This window comes from Phaethon lepturus, unplaced genomic scaffold (assembly GCF_000687285.1).
Source record: "Phaethon lepturus isolate BGI_N335 unplaced genomic scaffold, ASM68728v1 scaffold15320, whole genome shotgun sequence".
Taxonomy (NCBI): domain Eukaryota; kingdom Metazoa; phylum Chordata; class Aves; order Phaethontiformes; family Phaethontidae; genus Phaethon; species Phaethon lepturus.
The window spans coordinates 36,234-55,006 of record NW_010512749.1 but is presented as its reverse complement, the minus strand read 5'-3'; the positions used below and the strand labels follow the sequence as shown (position 1 = coordinate 55,006).

General features: G+C 41.6%; 1 protein-coding gene across 1 annotated transcript in view; it reads left to right on the top strand.

Moving 5' to 3' along the window:
* The window catches only part of FGD5 (FYVE, RhoGEF and PH domain containing 5), a 102,621-nt gene that overhangs the window by 58,750 nt on the left and 25,098 nt on the right, over window positions 1–18,773 (top strand). Inside the window, exons 6-11 of the mRNA XM_010288060.1 lie at window positions 803–954; window positions 2,946–3,102; window positions 6,914–7,001; window positions 9,958–10,008; window positions 11,554–11,612; window positions 18,169–18,240. Coding sequence (XP_010286362.1) covers window positions 803–954; window positions 2,946–3,102; window positions 6,914–7,001; window positions 9,958–10,008; window positions 11,554–11,612; window positions 18,169–18,240 — 579 coding nt within the window. The remainder of the gene's footprint in view (window positions 1–802; window positions 955–2,945; window positions 3,103–6,913; window positions 7,002–9,957; window positions 10,009–11,553; window positions 11,613–18,168; window positions 18,241–18,773) is intronic.

The window sequence follows — 18,773 nt, the reverse complement described above, 5'->3', positions numbered from 1 at the left end:
AAAAAAATACTTGCTGGCTGCTGTTGGAATGATTTTCTAATGCCCAGGGGATCTAACACATATTATCACTGCAGTTTCAGATGGAGGCCTCATTGCTCACGTCCAAGTCAAAGCTGGGGAAACATTTTGCTTTGCGCTCTTAAAAAGGTGCACTATTATGTACCAGAGCTGCCTACATTTTAATATAGAGGAAATTACTCCTGTGCCCACATAATTTATAAACTACTTCAGGATCAAAACCAGTTCTAAGATGAGGAAAAAAGGTCTCAGTTAGGTTTCATAGGGAAAACGATTTGTTCCATAGCTTAAATTTATGGCTTTTTCCTCTCTTTAAGTTCAGATTTTGAGAAAAGTGTTGCAAATTTTAGCACAACACATGTAGACATTGATGTTTTTCCTGTCAAGCTGTTGGACCCAATGAAGTGCTGGGATAACCCCATCCTTCATTTTTAAAAATTATTTTTCTGGTTAAAATGTTAAGAAGAAAATCAGGAACAAAAGGCAAGGTAAATAAAAAAATACCAAACTCATCATATGCATAAGGGTCTGATGGTTTGGTCAGATGAAACGTTTGATTTTGGGTTGACAGAATTGTGGAATTCAGCTGAAAATGTGTACGAACTAATGGATGGAAGAAAACATATGCTATGATCTCCTTGCTATACTGAGCACACTCTGTCACTACTGATGGCATATCTTATAATTGCTAGAAAGCATAGTTTAGCAGTCAAGAGATTGTAATTGTAATTTCAGAAAAGGGAATTTAAGTCTGTTTGCCTACTTTCTGTATTGTTGTTCACAGGATTTCTATGAAGGTATCTTGAAAGTGCTGGGAGAAGAAGATGAAAATGAACAGGAAGAAGCTAAACTCAAGCAGGGCTTAAGTGAACTCCCTGAAATTTATGAATTACACCAAGACATCCTGGGAGAACTGGAAGAAAGAGTCCTTAAATGGTAAGTATGGAATGGCATGGTTTGATGGCCTTAACATACCCTCCACAGCAGGTTGGTAAACTCATTAGTGTTCTCTTGACCTCACTAGCTAGGAGGCTGGGATTCCAGCAGAGACGAAAGGAGTAAAACCTGAACTACTTTGGCAGATTTTGCATACAGACAGGAAGGAAGTAAATGGAGAGGCTGTCAGGCTAAGAAACCAAACACTGAAACATTCATGCAGTGCACAGCCCATGACTTCAAAATGGCCCCATCGGTCAGTGTGACGACAGCTGGCTTCATACGCATTATCCTCTGATGCCAGTTCATAGCCATCATCACACAGCTTCATACTCATGGCCTGAAGGTCACAGACTCATGCCATGGGAGGCAGGAGCAGCCTCCAGATACCAGAATTGATCCTAAAGAAGATCATCTGCCTACAGAAGTCTACATAGCAACTGTGTAGCTCTCACATAAGGGACACCCCCTTGCTCCCAGCACCAAGGCAGGGCTCTGCACAGGCTAGGCTTCCAAACCAGACACTGTCAGCCTGCTGAGGGACTCCACCTAAGCCAAACATCCTCACAGGGCAAAGTCTTTCCATGAGAGAATAAGACCATGCCTAGGACAGACAAAGCTCCAAAATTAATTCAGTTAAGGAGACCTCTGACTTAAGCCACGCTGCCAGGCCCTAGTCTATATCAAACTGCTGGAATAAGAATGTCTAAGAGAAATTACTTCTGCAGACGCAAGCTGAATAAACCTACAGCAGCCAGTGCAGCCCCTGTCTTAGACTGAACTACTCTGGCCCTCACAACTCATGATGGACCATGCAGCCCCACACCTTGACCCTGCTGGACTCCAGGAGGCAGTGGTCACTGACAGTGGCTGATCCTACCCCAGCACTGCCGCTGAGCAGTTAAGGAAGTCACTTACATCAGGAGACCTCTCCAGTAACAATCCTAAATGCAGCGCACAGCTTGCTCTGTCATCCCTGCACTTTCAAGTCAAAGCACACAACGAAGAAATAAAAGGCTAAAGGGAACTGTATATTGGTTTGTGTCCACCAAGGGACTGTTACAAATGGCAGAAAGACTTAAGAAATGTCATCAATAATTTATGATTTACACACTCATAACACAAACATAGTGATGTTTCCATCTGGGATCTAAAATGACTTGTGTCCTAAAGAAGTCACAGCCCTACTCTTGCAGCATGCTGCCCATTCCCTAAGACAAAAGGTACACAACTGGAAATGCCCTAAGATTCTGTCCAGAACTACTCTGTGGCACTGGGGAAAAAAGAGGGCTGTACTGCAAATGCTGACAACACAACGGAATGACACATGGCATAGAGCTGTGCTTATACAGGTTCCCAGGTCACCACGACCCTTGAACCTTCCAGGAAGTCCTTCCCTGTGCCTGCACTCCCCCTAACACTCTGTTGCTCTGACATTCCCAGGAACTCATGTTTCTCTCCTGTGATTACTCTTTTTTATGATTACAGATTTTGTCATGTTCTCTCCCTGCACACGCTGTATAAATATTTCAGTACTGTGCAAGTGGGTGCTAAGACAGATGATGGTGGGGCAGTGCTGAGAAGGGGGCAATGAAGGAGAGCTAAAGACATGATTTTACAACTGAAGACTTTATACTGTCCCCCAAAACCAGTGCTCAAAGCACTGCAGCAGCTGGAAGTTCTGTTTAGAGAAATGGAAGATGTGTCCAGATAGGAGACATTCTACCCACTGTGGACACACTGTGCTGCCATAGCAAAAGCATAGCTGAAGGATCAGCCCCTCATGGTGCCCATTCTACAGCATCCTGTTTTGCTGTCCTGTATGTCAGTGAAGCACTCCCTCTTTCCTGCCATTTAATCTAGGCTTTAGCTGCACGGTGTCTTTAGCCACTGTGGGTCTAATACAATGAGAAAGAAGTACTCTTTAGGCTCTTCTGCTTTAATTTTAATTATTTATTTATTTGCTGTTTCTTTTCTTTCTGTGGCCTTAGGGAGGAACACCAGAAAGTTGCTGATGTTTTTCTCTCCAGAAAATCAAGGCTGAATCACCACACAGCATACATTATGCAGTTTGATAGGAATCTGGCTTTGCTAGATGAAACCTGCCTTAAATATTCTGAACTGGCTACCATAATTCAGGAGTTTGAGGTAAGGCTCACATGTTTTTTTACCTGCACTAATGCATGGTGGTGCCACAGAGCTTACTCAAAGACAGTTTTTGTGCAACTCAACTAGTGTTCGCACAGGACAGAATGAGAGAATAGCGCTCTCTACACAGCCTGGTGCTAAAACTGAAGTGAGATGTTCACATGTGCACGATGTGTTTCTGTTTCTGTGTCTGTTGCTCACACACCCCTGTGTATGCATACAGAAAGTATGTTTGTGAATCTACAGATCTGTGAGCATATTTTGCTGAAATACATGCACATAGTGGAGTAGTTTATCAGACACATATTAACTTATCCAGCTCTTTGAGGATGTGTTAGAGTTTATGATTATTATAATTATTATTATTACTACCATCTCTTCATATTTTCTCTTCTTTCACTGCATTTTCCATCCTTTCTTTTGTACTGGGTCTGGCCAGGATGAAGTTAGGGTTAGCCTGTATAGGTGCTTAGCTGCTGGCAGTGATCAGCCCACAACATCTTTACAATTGCATTTCTCTGCATTTTTAAATGCGTGGTAACTGCTTCCTCTGTTTACAGGGGATGTTGTGACAGGCAACACTGAACTGCACAGGAAGACACAAACTCCACTGGCCAGACACATATAGGGTTCTTTTCATCTAGACTCCCTGAATGGTCTGTAGCTTCTAGGCCTGTAACCTCTGGCCCTGTAGCAAGAAACACATATTTTCCAGTTCTGTTAATTCAGTCACCCGTGCTGAATAACTGAAAAACACCATCAAGATACATGTGACAGAAACTCCATGATTCCTGGTAACATTTTAAAGTACTGGCAATGTGGCCACTTCACATAATTTCAGAAGCAGAAACCTGTATGTGCATGGGAAAGTTCAGTCTACACTGACTCTATTGAGTTAAAATGGTTAAAAGCTGTGCTGCTTTATTGTGGGTCTAGAACACCTGTTTCTTATTATCTTTATCTGGTAAGAGTAATAACAGTGTTTACTTGGGTGGCAGGGGCGCTGTAAGGATAACTTAGTGAACGGATCTTAAAGATTATTTAGAATGCCAGCTCTATGGGGTATGGATCATGTTTTTCTATGCAGCACATGTGAAATATTAAGGATAACAATTAATTTCAAAAGACATTTGGAAGTCAGCATTTACAAACAGATACCTTGCAGTCACCACAGTTATTTCCTCTTAGCAGCTGAGGGGAGTTCTGATGGCTCACACTGCTCAGAACGTGAAATTGGCAAATGCAGGCATTCTCCTGGGAGCCTGTATTCCCAGCATCCCTCCCAGTCACATGCCTATATACTTGTGTCTTAACTATCAACCCTGAGAATTAGCTCTTATTTCTAGGAAAGCAACTGAGGCTTCTCCTAGGATCAGATCAGCAGGATTTTGCCCTAGAATTAGTGAGTTCTGTAAATTCTTGCCCTCTTGCATGCAAGCACATACACACAAATGAGGGGGCGGTGTCTCAGTCCTTTCCTATTGCATTCTTTTAAGGCATGACCACTATTAGCTTTTCAGTCTAATGACACAGAATTTAGGGCTTCATCTTGTTTCTGGCACCTTTGACTTGAGTATGGGGGACTGGGAATGCTCACCACAACCCTGAATACACATTTGGTGAGTGTAGTCAGCCAGTTAGAAGAGTAATATAGTAACATGAAATATTTCTACTGCCTTGGAAAATGCTGTCTCTTGCCAGCCTTCCTTTAAACAGTTTGATTCCTATTCTCCTTCTGTCCCTTCACAAGTGGCAAACACTTCAGAAATGTTGGTCAATGAACACTGAAGCCCTGAGAAACTCAACGGGGTTTTGGACTCAGACCTTGGAAAGAACCACCTCGCTTTTGTGCCACTCCTCTTGGGTTCTGTAAGCTTCTGTTTCTTGGTGCCTCTGGAGATGCAGAGACTTTTGAGGACTGAGTTTTGTGGCTTGCCATAGTTTCTGCAGTGATGTTGTGACACTTAACAGATATACAGCAAGTTTCCTGTTTTAATTGAGCCCTTACAGAATAGAATCATTTAGGATGGAAAAGACCCTTAAGATCATCGAATCCAGCTAGAAACCTAACATTGCCACTAAACCATGTCCCTAAGTTTATTTCTTTTAAATACCTCCAGGGATGGCTATTCCACCATTGTCTCCACTATCAAGCCTGTTCCACTGTTTGATAACCCTTTCTGTGAAGAAATTTTTCCTAATATCCAATCTAAATTTCCCCTGGTGCAACTTGAGGCCGTTGCCTCTTGTCCTTATCGCTTGTTACTTGGGAGAAAAGACCGACATCCACCTTGCTAAAACCTTCTTTCCTGAGCTTCCTTTTCTTCAGGATAAACAACCCCAGATCCCTCAGATGCTCCTCATAAAACTTGTGCTCTAGACACTTCACCAACTTCATTGCCCTTCTCTAGACACACTCCAGCACCTCAATGTCCTTCTTGTAGTGAGGGGCCCAAAACTGAACACAGTAGTCAAGGTGCAGCCTCATCAGTGCCGAGTACAGGGGGACAATCACTTCTCTACTCCTGCTGGCCACACTATTTCTGATACAAGCCAGGATGCCGTTGGCCTTCTTGGCCACCTGGGCACACTGCCGGATTGTATTCAAGCAGCTATCGACCAACACCCTCAGGTCCTTTTCCAACAGGCAGCTCTACAGCCACTCTTCCCCAAGCCTGTAGCATTGCATGGGGTTGCTGTGGCCCAAGTGCAGGACCTGGCACTCAGCCTTCTTGAACCTCATACAGTTGGCCTCAGCCCATCAATCCAGCCTGTCCAGATCCCTCTGTAGAGCCTTCCTACCCTCAAGCAAATCAACATTCAACTTGGTGTCACCTGCAAACTCACCAAGGGTGCACTCGATCCCCTCAATCAGATCATTGATAAAAATATTAAACAGAACTGGCCCCAACAAGGAGTCCTGGGGAACACTACTTGTGACTGGCCACCAACTGGATTTAACTCCATTCACCACAACTCTTTGGGCACAGCCATCCAGCCAGTTTTTTACCCAGCGAAGGCTACACTCGTTCAAGCCATGAGCAGCCATTTTCTTCAGGAGTATGCTGTGGGAAACGGTGTCAAAAGGCTTTACTCAAGTCCAGTTAAACAACATCCACAGCCTTTCCCTCACCCACTAAGTGGGTCACTTCTTTGTCATAAAAGGAGACTGGGTTAGTCAAGCATGACCTGCCTTTCATAAACCCATGCTGACTGGGGCTAATATGCGGTGACATGCAATGGGTCAAATCTAAAGGGTAAAGGTAAAAAGAAAAATGCTACTTCTTTTCCATGTGTGTGTTAAATCATCACAACCTCACTTTATTTTCTTGTAAACACTCTCTGAACATTCAGTTCCAACTTAATCACAAGGAGATGCTTTGCTGTATTTTGCTTGTCTTGAAATAAGATACTAAAAACTTGCAGGCAGAAGAAACTTTCAGTCCAAAAAAGAACAATTACAAGCTTCATTGAGATCCAATAACTCTGTCTTCAGATGCCACCCTAAAATATACCCAACCTTAATTTATCCAACCTTTACCTTCTAAACAGTAGTGCTCTCCTCCCTTTTCCCTCTGAGTCCAAACTATTTGTGAATGATGCCATAGGAAATAAACTGTTTACAGTACTTCTTTATAGTCACAAAAACAATACCCCCTAGCAAGCTGTGTAAATTGGGAATGGCTCAATGGAATTTGTGCATGCAACTGGTAGCAAATTTTCATAGTACCTATCAGGTGGAGATGACAGTTTGCTGCTGAGCTCACACATCCCTGATCTTTGTGTTTCCTTTTCCTTCCATTGAGGACAGCAGAGCTCTGATGGCAGCCCTCAGAGTGTGAAACACCAGCTTTTGAAAGTGGTGCAGCGTGTCTTCCAGTATCGTGTGCTGCTCACAGGTCAGTAAAATCACTCTCAAAGGTACTCAGTGGAAACCTTCCCATGATGTTCTGTGCCTCCACTGTGCCACACATTGATGCCAAGATAGCTAAAATAGGGCTGAAGCAGTGTAGGATTTCCTGGGAATTTCAGTATGCTTAGTACAGAATTCAGGAAATGTCAAAGGAGCCTGGGAAGGAGCAGGCGCTTCAGCACAACCGTGCTGAAAGGTGACAGAAAAGTGTGAAGTCAGATGCTTTTAGCCATGCCTTCTTGGCTTTTTCCTTCTGTGAATTAGGAGAGGCAGAGTTCAGCCTCACTGTCAGCAAACAGGTTTGATTTTATTTATGTCAAGGGTAATTATCAAAGACAGTAGGGGAGAGTAGTCCCCAGCAAGGGGACTCTGCACTGCATCCTATATGACAGTGGCAAGTACCATCTCCTTCTACTCCATCAATAAAGCAGTTGTACCCAGTACTGCACCCTAAGTCCTATGTACGGTACACTTAAGGCTAGTGATAAGTTTAAGTAAAAATCCCAGTCCAATTTCTCTGCATTGTAGGAGGCAGAGATCCAAATTTACGTTAACAGTACATTTACAGATTTTACATTTACAGTAACACCTTCCCTTTACATTCAAGACCATATATATCAGTCCTACCTAGAGTGTCTCCAAGGTGGGTTGTGTTCCCTTTGGTGACCCATTCTGTGCAAGCCACAGCAAATCTAGCAAGTCTGAGCCTGTGAGGGGAGCAAGATTTCTGAAGCAGGATGTGGCCCCTAGAAAGAATTGTAAAGTTTAGGTTTGTAACTAATGAACTGCTTGGGGAAGGAAATGGTGAAATACAACAACAAATTTCAGTGTTGGCAAGTAATGTAGTCAGATCAGATCACAGAAGAGCAGGGATCCATAGACACAAAGATGGAGAAATGCTTTGGGACTATGTATATGTGTGGGTGGAGAGGGATGCAAGATGAGTTATGTGTGGAACAGCAAAAAGGAAGCCATAAACCCTGCCCATACTCAACAGCCGATGAAGGGCATAGCATGTTAGAAGGGACTCCTATAAATGCAGCAGAACAAAGTGACCACATGAAATTTTTATTCACAGAACAGATTAGCAGCAGTTTTATCTTGCTCCAGACACTTTGATCAAGGATGCAACTCATTATTCACAGCTGGTTTTGCTTTTTTAGTACGAGCAATACAAATGAACACCGGATGCCAACAGTAGGACTTTGTCGGACTTGCTTCCCTCTCTGGGTGTGTCTACATTAAGGGCAACTTTCCAGACTTGTGGGTTGCAGTACTTCATAGTCTCACATGATCCTTACAGTGTTTTTAGTACATGCACACCAATACTGCATCTAATAACAAGGATGTCACTGTCAGAAATAGCCCCACTGTGCTCCATTTTCTCTGCCCGTTTCTGTGGTCGAGAAGGTAAATGGCAAACACGAAGCACGGTATTTTGTGAAAGAGCTGGAAGGGTTTCAGTGCAGCTCCAGTGTCTGGATTCCATCTATGCTTGAAGCAACTTGGGCTCCTCCTTGTCCCAGGTACTGGCACTGAGAAAATGAAAGCTTTTGTGTGTAGTGAGATTAGGTCTGCTAGAGTAAGGTATTCCAGAAAACAGGTTTACTGCTTCAGTTCTTCCACGCACAGCACCATTCTCAGCACAGAATTCTAATTCTTGCATGCAGAACTTAGGAGCCTGGATTCATCAGACACATGAGAACGAAGTATTTCAGGATTAGGCTTTTAAAATGGTGGCACTCATACTACAGTCATTAAAAGCATAAAGACCCAGACAAAGAACAGACAGATGATCCAAGACAAGTAGTACAAATAAAACTGACAGGTTAAAGGTTTGTATATAACGCAAATATAATTCCTGTAAATGTAAGTCCTATGTGTGTATTTTACAGAACCTATTTTCAGAATGTGATCAAGTCAGTAGTAATCATTGAACTCTACATGTACAGAACCAGCCTCCTTCCTGTGTCTATAAAATGTATATAATTCATTTACTATAAATACAGAAAATCAGCCATTACAACCACCACCATTTATTCAGATGGGAAAACAGAATTCATTAGAAGAACAATTATTTGTAAAGTGGTGCTACTCAGCAGTTCTCTTGGCTGAGCAACACAGAAATATTTTTGTCACTATCTATTTGTTTACACCTGTCAAGTTATGTGATGAGTCCAAATCTGTATCAATTCTATTGCATTGATTCTCAAAGCAGAATGCAGTCAAAGATGAGTTTTGCTTTGGAAAGAGGCTATATACATTTAAGTATTTGGGAGTAAAGTGATATGGGACATTACTGTGGATGCTCCATCCCTGGAAGTGTTCAAGGTCAGGTTGGACAGGACTTTGAGCAACCTGATGTAGTGAAAGATGTCCCTGCCTATGACAGGGGGAGTGGACTAGATGATCTTTAAGGTCCCTTCCAACCCAAACCATTCTACGATTCTATGATTAGGATTTTTAGGATTAGGGCTGGAGCACCTCTCCTATGAAGACAGGCTGAGAGAGTTGGGGCTATTCAGCCTGGAGAAGAGAAGGTTCCAGGGAGACCTTCCAGTACTTGAAAGCAGCCTTCCAGTACCTGAGAGGGGCCTACAAGAAAGCTGGAGGGGGACTTTCTCACAAGGGCATGTAGTGATAAGACAAGGGATAATGGGTTTAAACTGAGAAAGGGTAAATTTAGATTAGCTGTAAGGAAGAAACTGTGGATGTGCAATCCCTGGAAGTGTTCAAGGCCAGGCTGAATGGGACTTCGAGCAACCTCGTCTAGTGGAAGGTATCCCTGCCCATGGCAGAAGGGTTCGAACCAGATGATCTTTAAGGTCCCTTCCAACCCAAACCATACTATGATTCTATGATTCTATGTTTTACCACTACAAATTATGTGGATCTGTATTCTGATTACTAGATGTCTATGTTTGTTTGATTATTTTCTACAGATTACTTGAATAATCTTTGCCCTGATTCTACAGAGTATGAAGCCACACAAGGTAAAATGAAGTGGGTAGAACAAAAAATCTGCTTTGCTAACTCTGCTTCTAAAGAGGTACAGGATCTATACTGGTAGTATATGGAAGAGGATTATTTTCAAGATCTTGTGTTAACAGGCTAGATGTAAGATCTATGAGAACTGACTACTAATTTAGACAAATTATTTAGGGCAAGAACTTTATCTTTTTTTCATTGAAACATGTGGGCTTCCTATAGTTTTGACACAATGAACTTACAGAAGAAGGAATTATCACCTATACAAATGTGGTGCAGATATTGTAGTTCTGCCACAGTCATTGGGGAAATCCTAGTCCTCTTTGGCTCTGTCCATATTTGGCCTGGTCACTGGGAGTCAATTGGGATGGCTCCACTGGCTTGTTTGTGTACCATGGATGCCTGCTGTGCTCTGTGAACTCTGGAGAGACCCAGGAGGTTTGAATCGTGTATCTGTATTCTGGATTCCTTAAGCTTAAGTAAACTTGAAAGATAGTGCATAAAAATCAGTTCTGCACAATCAAGAACAAATCCAGATGTTCAGCTACCAACACCATCCTGTCCAACACATCAGATGGATAAAGCAGAAATCTCTTACTTCCACCGAAGTCAAAGCAAGGTTTAGCTGTGGCCTCAGTGGGAGAAGCTTCCAGGCTGGAGTAAGCAGGAATAACGTTGCGTTAATGAACCAGTTCACCTCTCTGTTACACTGAGTGTAAATCCAAACCAACTCATAGCAATAAGGTCTGTAACTGACTGAGGGTCAGTCTGTTCTGACCAAGAGTAGAGTCTCATGCAAGATTTAGGACCTTAGTCACTGACAGTAGGAATACAGCTATACCAGTAGTTTAAATAAGGCCAGGGCAGACACTCAATCCCTGTGGCCACAATTGCCTATCCTGTTTGTGGTTAGCACATGCTTGGCACATTTGTGGCTAGCATGCTCACAGATTACACCCAGAAACAGATAGGAAGAGATTTGAGATAAGGACCTGAGCCATGTTATGCCACTGCTCTCAGGGCCAGCAAACATGCCCTGGCCCAGGCTATTTGCCAGTGGAGAATCCAGGTGTTAATTCATGTCACCACTTCATACGCACCTCTGTCAGAAAGGGATGACCTGTCCTCTCCCTCGGCAGTAAGGGGAAACAGATCACCTTAGATTGCTGTGCTTTTAGATGGCTAAAGCTGGTTACATAATCTCTCCCTGCCACAAGCTCCAATTGCCACAAATCTGCAACTAGAAAACATCACAAAAAGACTTTGTGCCATGCTAGGTACTTAAAAGGGACCTCATGAGCTCTCTTAGTCAGCACATGATGCAGAGTTTTGCACAAGAGAATGATGAAGGGAAGGGGAACTAACAGGACTGTGCCATGTCTTAAATTTGCTGGGCAGTTACATTCTGAAGATGCCAAAGAAGTTAAAGGAGCTGCTGCTGGGGATGTTGTTTGCTTTGTTTTTAAGATGCTCTTGCAAGCAGAAGGAATTGGGGACATTTTCCTATTCTTTTATGTGATTTATGGTGTTTGTTTTGCTTCATCGCTCAGCTGTCTTATTCATTGTTTCTGAAATCACGGACCGAGCCAATGACAGCATGCTCCAAGCGGTGAGTCCTACCATGACACATGATCTGCTGCTCAATAGTGTCTGTTCTGCACGTCTGCTGAAGTCAATACATATCTCTTCTAAAATCTGATACCTCTTTCGGGGTGAGACTCAATGATTTACACAGATCTGGTTTATAGTATTGCAGATATGGAGTAGGTCTATGCACTTTAGTGCAGCTGTGCAAGATGTAAGTCACTGTAGCAAGTAGCGCAAAGGTTTTTTCCCCTCTTAGAGTTGCTGAAATGGTATGTGGAGGAAAGAAGTGAGAGACAGGAATTTTTGTGGCTGTGTTTCTAGCCTGGGATGTTTTTAGATATGAAATGTTGAAGACACCACAAATGCACTGTCAAAGATACATTCTGAACTAATTTGCATAATTTTTCCACAATTCTGGAATCCCATTTTACTTCATAAGAATAGCTCATGGTTTATAGACTTGCAAATGATCATACAATCAAACAGACTGGCCAAGACTTCATAGGTTAGAGCTCATGTCTAAATTCAGATTTAGGTATCTAAACAAGTTATATAGTTTTCCGAAGTAATGAACAGTTTCTGTAAGGTCGGTGTGATTTATTAATATTGCTTACATGTTATTAGAGTCCTAATTTACTGGCACAGATAGGCTGCATATAGCTGGTTTTATGATCATTTCTTTCCAAGGATCTAGGTCTGATTTTTGTCTTAAGATGATAGGAGTTTTCTATTGACATTAATAAGAAGCAGTGTCAGGAGGCATAGGAGACAGCAGAGAGACTGTCAGACACAGGATCCAGCAGGTTCCAGCAGAATTCAACTTCGTGGACCTCTGGATGATAACTAAAGGCAGTGCATTTCTTTTTGTCATACTAGCCACCCACACCTGCAGCTGAATTCTCTCCTGAGGTCCATGTTCGCTTTGGCTGCACACACCTAGCATTCAGCTCAAGTAGTTAGAAAGAAGCACCTACAGTCTTTGCAGTCTAATGAAATGTTGCTCAGTAAGTCCATAGTTTCAGAGTCATTCTGTAGAGTGGCCAGATTACATTTCTTTTTATAATAAAATGCTAGGCTTGTTAGGCATAGAAAATAGTCATAATACAGCCCAAAAATTCAAAAGATGCCATTTTTAAGCACTTCTTTTCAAGGCGTTTAGATTACCAAGGAGTGCGTACAGTTGCTAGGGAAAGTGTTGACTATTAGATGGTTTGTGTTCAACAGTATGCATGTTAGAGAACAAAGCACCTCATTCCAGGCATCCTGTGTTTCATCCAATAGTGAGTGGCTACATTGAAGTGTTTCTTTCTCAGGTGTTTCATCTTAAGTATTTTATCATTGCATTGGGTCACAGGGATTTCAAGTGATTTGGAATGCACCATATTTTTGGGGAAGTTTTCACATTTTACTTCTCATTTGAACATTGCTGAATTTAACATCCTGTATTAGGATTTTGCTGTGCCTTTGCTAAATTAAAGATCTCTTTGGCATTGCAAACATCCTTCCTTATGGTTAATTACAGATGGCATTCAATTCAGTTCTTTATTATTTCATTTACTGAGCAGAGAGAGGGTCAGGCATCAAAACACGAAATTCAAGAGACAAAGGGAAAAAAACACCTGGGCACCAATGCAGACAAAAGGAAGAAACAAAATATCAACTTACTTAACAAGAGCTTGTTTTCCGGTAGAATTTTAAGGTTGAAAGAATGAATGCACAGGAATGTTAAGGAAAGACCCATCCTGGAGGCTACTACAGCTATGCACCAGCACTGCTGACTCAGCATATTCCCTTTAACGCCTTTGCCCTCTGGCTGCAGGTGAATGGAAGCACTGGGTGAGGCAGTGAATTCAGACTGTGTGACATGGGAAAAACACAGTAGGTCAACTAGATGAAGGATGTTTTTTGCAACAGCTTGGGAGATAAGGATGAAAAAGTCTCAAAACCCACAGTGCCCTTTATCTGTTAAAACCCAAGCTTTCATGTTTTGTTCAGAGAAGTGGAAGCCTCTGCTTGCAGCAAATGAACCCAAGAGCCAAGAATGTAAACTTTTGCTCACATCTGGAAATCTCTGCTGCTCAGGTTTAAAAGCTATGTCTCTGATATGTGTGCCAAGGTCATAAATGGAGCCCATGTGTTCATGGGCTGTTTCAGAGCACCAAGTTCAGTGGCCACCTCATGGCCAATGACAGACAAAATCCAAGTCTTCTCATATTTGTACCAAAAAGGGGTAAGTTGTAGTTAAAGAGAAACTTGTCTTCATGGATCTGCCTCCTTCCCCATCTGACAGCTAGAAATTGAGACTGAGGCTCTGAACCTGTTTCTCCTGAAGTGAGTGGCAAATGTATCACAGATCAACAGGAATCCAAATGGTGGGTTTCTGTTTTTGTGCAGAGATGATCTCAAGCTGTAACAACAGATGAAGATTTTGAGCATTCTGAAGTTCAAGGTTTTTAAGATCAAAACTTAAAATTCAGATCTGCATTTTCATTCAATGCAAACTTTAAAAGCTTGGACACCAGACAGCAGATAGCCTGAACATCTTTGCTGTGTATAAACTATCAATCAGCTATGCTGATCTCTTTGGTTGCTTACTCTCAGTTTTATTTAAAGATACTTTGGGTATCAGCACAAACTATTTTGCCATCAGCCATTATAGTGGACATCATGGGGACAAAAGTTGGGAGGGAAGTTTTTGTAGATGAAATGGTAGTTGCATTACAGCCAAACATAATGGTGAAGGAGGATAAGGAAAGGAGAGAGAAAGAAGCATAATAGAAAAGCAAGATGCATGGAAACAATGATGTTCATGCAGACTAATTCTGAGTGACGTTCAGCATTGACAGCAATTACTAGTAGTTAATTACTACATAAACACTATCCTGTTACCAAGACCAAAGATCAGATGTAGATTACAGGGAGGATGTGGTCTAAAAAGCCTAGAATGGTCTAACAAGCCTACAGTTTTATCATAAAACAAAATGTAATCTGGCCCCTCTACAGAACAACTATGACACTACAGACTTACTGAACAAAGTTTTCAACAGGTTTGATTATGATTTTCTTTCTCCTTTCTCAGGCAAAGAATTTATAATAATCCTACTTTTACATTATTAAAGCATTCTTTATACCAAAATAATAAATATTTCATCATAAAAATGAGATCTTAGGAAAAGCTTCCACAGTAATTTCAGAGCTTTAGGGATACCTGTATCAGAGGTTGAAAATTTTAAGAGCGCAGTTCCTAACAGATCAAAGTCACACAAGGCACCTTTGCTTCCTTGGATTTCACTCAGATTTATGGGAGACTTGTATGAATACTTTTCTGAAGTGAGAAGTATACGTAAGTGGCCAAAATCAAATTTGCTGTTGCGTTACCATGCAACGATTTCATCTCCACTAAGCCATGCTTTAATTTGAAGAACATCACCATATTGTCTGTTTTACAGATGTCACAGACTGTATGATAACTGCTATTAATAATGGAACAATTTAATCACAAATTCCACACAGATTTTTACATTTCATTTTTTATTGTATCATCAGAGAACATCTGCTCTTTGTCAAAACTGTGGCCTGGAAGAGATGAAATAAAATTTCCTTCTTTCCCATCTGTGTGAATGTTGTGGGTTTTGTGAAGGCACAGGTTCATGAGAATCAAAGTTCAATATTTTGCTAAATCAGAGGTTGTACTCCTGAATTAATATCCCATCCACAAAAGCCACAACCAGCAGTTCTTTTCTTTCTCTCAGATTTTAAAAAATGCAAAGAATTCAAGAAGTTACTCTAGTTACAGAACAAACTGAACAATGCCACTCAAGATAGAGCATTAATAACTTGTCAGGTACCTGGTTAAGTTCTAAGCAATAATTTAGACTTGGCATGTACCTGAAAGGAGGAAGATTTTTGCTGCCACTTATAAACTCATCAAACTACACTCCAAAAATCCAACAGGAGCATTGAATTATGATCTATATTTTTTGCAGAATATCAATGATTCATTGTGAGCTTTTTTGTTTTATGATAATAACACTCTAGCAGTTTTTCCCTGGGAACTATTAACCCAGGATTTTCAGACACATTATGATATTAACTATCTCCACAGCATTTTCATTAAGTAGGAAAATATTATTTGCAATTTACAGATGTGCAAACAGAGGCATAAGACCATCATCGCACAGCTTTAAGTCTATAAGTAACTCTAGGAGACATTCACTACTTGAACTAAGCAGGGTTTGTATTGCTCTCTGAACTTCTACAATGTGTTAGAGGCCTTGAGATGCTAAGAGCTATAAATCATCGTTGCTATTAACAGCTGGTGAATTCCTTGGGGAGGTGTTCCTCCTGCACAGACGTAATGATAATATGATGGAAGCTGCAGTTCACTGCTAAAACGGCCAGAGAAGGATTTCAGCCACCCAAATCTGCAGTACTAGTTGGGTGGAGCTTTGTCTTCATTTTTTAATCGTAGCTTGTGAAGGATATTTGAGAGGAGAATGATGATAGTTTTAAGGAGAATTAAGAAAACTATATAAACAGGGAATTTTAGGGGAACTGTGTACCCCCCTCAGCTGCCCACATTCCCAGATAAATCACTGTCCTTCACATGTGATGGCTGTTTGACTTCCTACAGGAAATGAGTTTGATACATATCTGTCCATTTCCTGATGAACATGTGTCCATATTGCAAACATCAGCATTACAACAGGCACATCTGCCAGCAGTCCTAAGAAAAGCTGAGGCATATCTGAGCTACAGCAACTTCTCCCCTCACTCTTGTAGAAACCCCAATAAGTAGTACTAGCAATGGTTACAAGTGTACTCACAGGAGGGCACTGCCTTTTCTGTGGACAAAGAATGTGTTTCCATTGCAGAAGTTGTCAATTTGGGAAGTTTTGCTAGGGCTAAAATACCCTTTAGTGATGGGAAAGTCCTTTGCAAATGTCTTTTGCAAATGTCAGTTGCTCCATGATCCCTGCTATTTCCTGTGCTATTAGTTTATACATTTTGTTTCCATTTTGTTGGCCTGTAGTATTTTAGAAGTGACCTGAAAAATTCCACTTGTTACTTCCCGCATTGCAGAAGAGATACTTGGCGGCTGAAATTCTTGAAAATGTGTTAACTGCCAGTTATATTACATGGTCACAATGCAGTTCTGTGCTGGTCAAGGATTGTAAGTGTTTCCGTATGTTTGATATGCAGTTACTGATTAAGAATTAAACTTAGTAACATGCTAAACGAGTGTAATATTTCACCAGGGCAGTAACATACAGAGGTATTTCAGGCTTAACTCAAAAAGCAAACTGAGACAGGTCTATTAATTGTGTTAGCTGAAATCCAGGGTAAATTAGCCTTGACAGACCATCATGTTGACATGGATATGCTCCTTCTGGTATATGTGATAGCCTTCTTAATTAGCTGATTCTGTAGACAGCACTGATTTGTATCAGGCAGATTCATTGTACAATCTAATCGAGTCTAACTAAGCCCAGGGGTATCTTAATGCCAGTCAATGGAGCATAGGAAAACAGACCATTATCCGTCATAGCAGAAAACTGTAGTCAAAGGCTGCCAGGTCGTGAAGTTGTATCAAATATGGTCCTTAGTCTGTAGTTTATCTGGGTGTGTAACTGAGGACTTAGGAGTCAATGGCTAATTTAGACAAGAGACGTCTAATTTCTAGACATATTCCAGTGATGACTCATTGCTGCTGTATAGCCCATTCTGCTGTTCCAACCAGATAAAATCACAAATGAATCCTATATACAAGACTCAGTTTTAGCAGTCTCAATGGAAGGAGATTTGAAAAGACGCTAGCACTGTGGCAAAGGTACAGATATCCCTTCTTCCTCCTTTGTATATTCCTCCAATACCATGTGTTTTTTATGACAGTACAGGTTTAGCTGGATTAATCTTATTTACAATTTTCATAGACAAGTTCATGCCACATGCCAGTGCCTACTGACTGTGCTTTAACGCCAGGCTTTAAGACAGTTAATAGTATCAGAGTTTGATAATGAACCTCCTGATTTTTGCAAAGCATCAAAAGCTTCATTGCCTTACTAGTTAACCTTCCAAATGACCTATAGCCAAGCCATTAATCCATTATCACAGAACATAAACCTCCAGACAATCATAGCAACAGTTTTAGAGTATCAAAGCATGTTTTAGATTATCTGTGTCATGCCACTAATGCATGGGCATTTGGAGCAGATGCTGTACTTGTCTCTGCTTCCAGTTTATTAGTTCCCAGAGCAAGAAAGGCAGCAAAGAGGCCAATGTATAAATACCATATGGAGTTAGCAAGCCCTTTTGAAGGTGAACTGAGGTATCAGAGGTAACAGGACTGTAGAAAGCCACAGCAGATTTGAATGCAGGTGATGAGGTTTTATAAAACCTGTAAGGCTGGAAAAAGGTTTTTTGGGTATAAAATCCCTGGGCTCAGTTCTCTCAGAAACCTAGTTATGTAATACCACTTTTGGAAAAATACAATGGTGAGGAGGCATGAGGGAAGGTTTGCCTGCTTGTCTAAAGAATGGTCACCATGCGGTCTCCTAAATGCTTTTTCTCTCCCCCAGGAAAACTTGCAGAAGCTGGTACACATTGAGCACAGTGTGAGAGGGCAGAGCGGCCTCCTCCAGCCAGGAAGGGTGAGTGTTGCAGGCAGACCTATGCTGATAAGGGCATCATTTCTGTCCAGCGATATCTCTGATTATGTGGATGGCCAGATTTCAGACATCTACAGGTGTTGTTTACTGAGTGTTGTGGTTTAACTGGGCAGGTAGCTAAAACAACCACACAGCCATTCACTCACCCCCTCCCTGCAATGGGATGGGGGAAAGAATTGGAAAACAAAAAAAAAGGTAGAACTCATGGGTCAAGATAAAGACAGTTCAAAAGGACAGAAAAAGAAAATAATAATAATAATGATAACAATAATGATAAAAGAATATACACAACAAATGATGCACAGCTCACCACGCACTGACCAATGCCCAGTTAGTTCCCAAGCCACAGCACCGCCCCAGCCAACTCCCCCAGTTTATATACCAAGCATGATGTCTTATGGTATGGAATATCCCTTTGGCCAGTTTGGGTCAGCTGTCCTGGCTGTGCCTCCTCCCAGCTCCCTGTGCACCACCCGCCTTCTCACTGGCAGGCCAGGGCATGGGAAGCTGCAAAG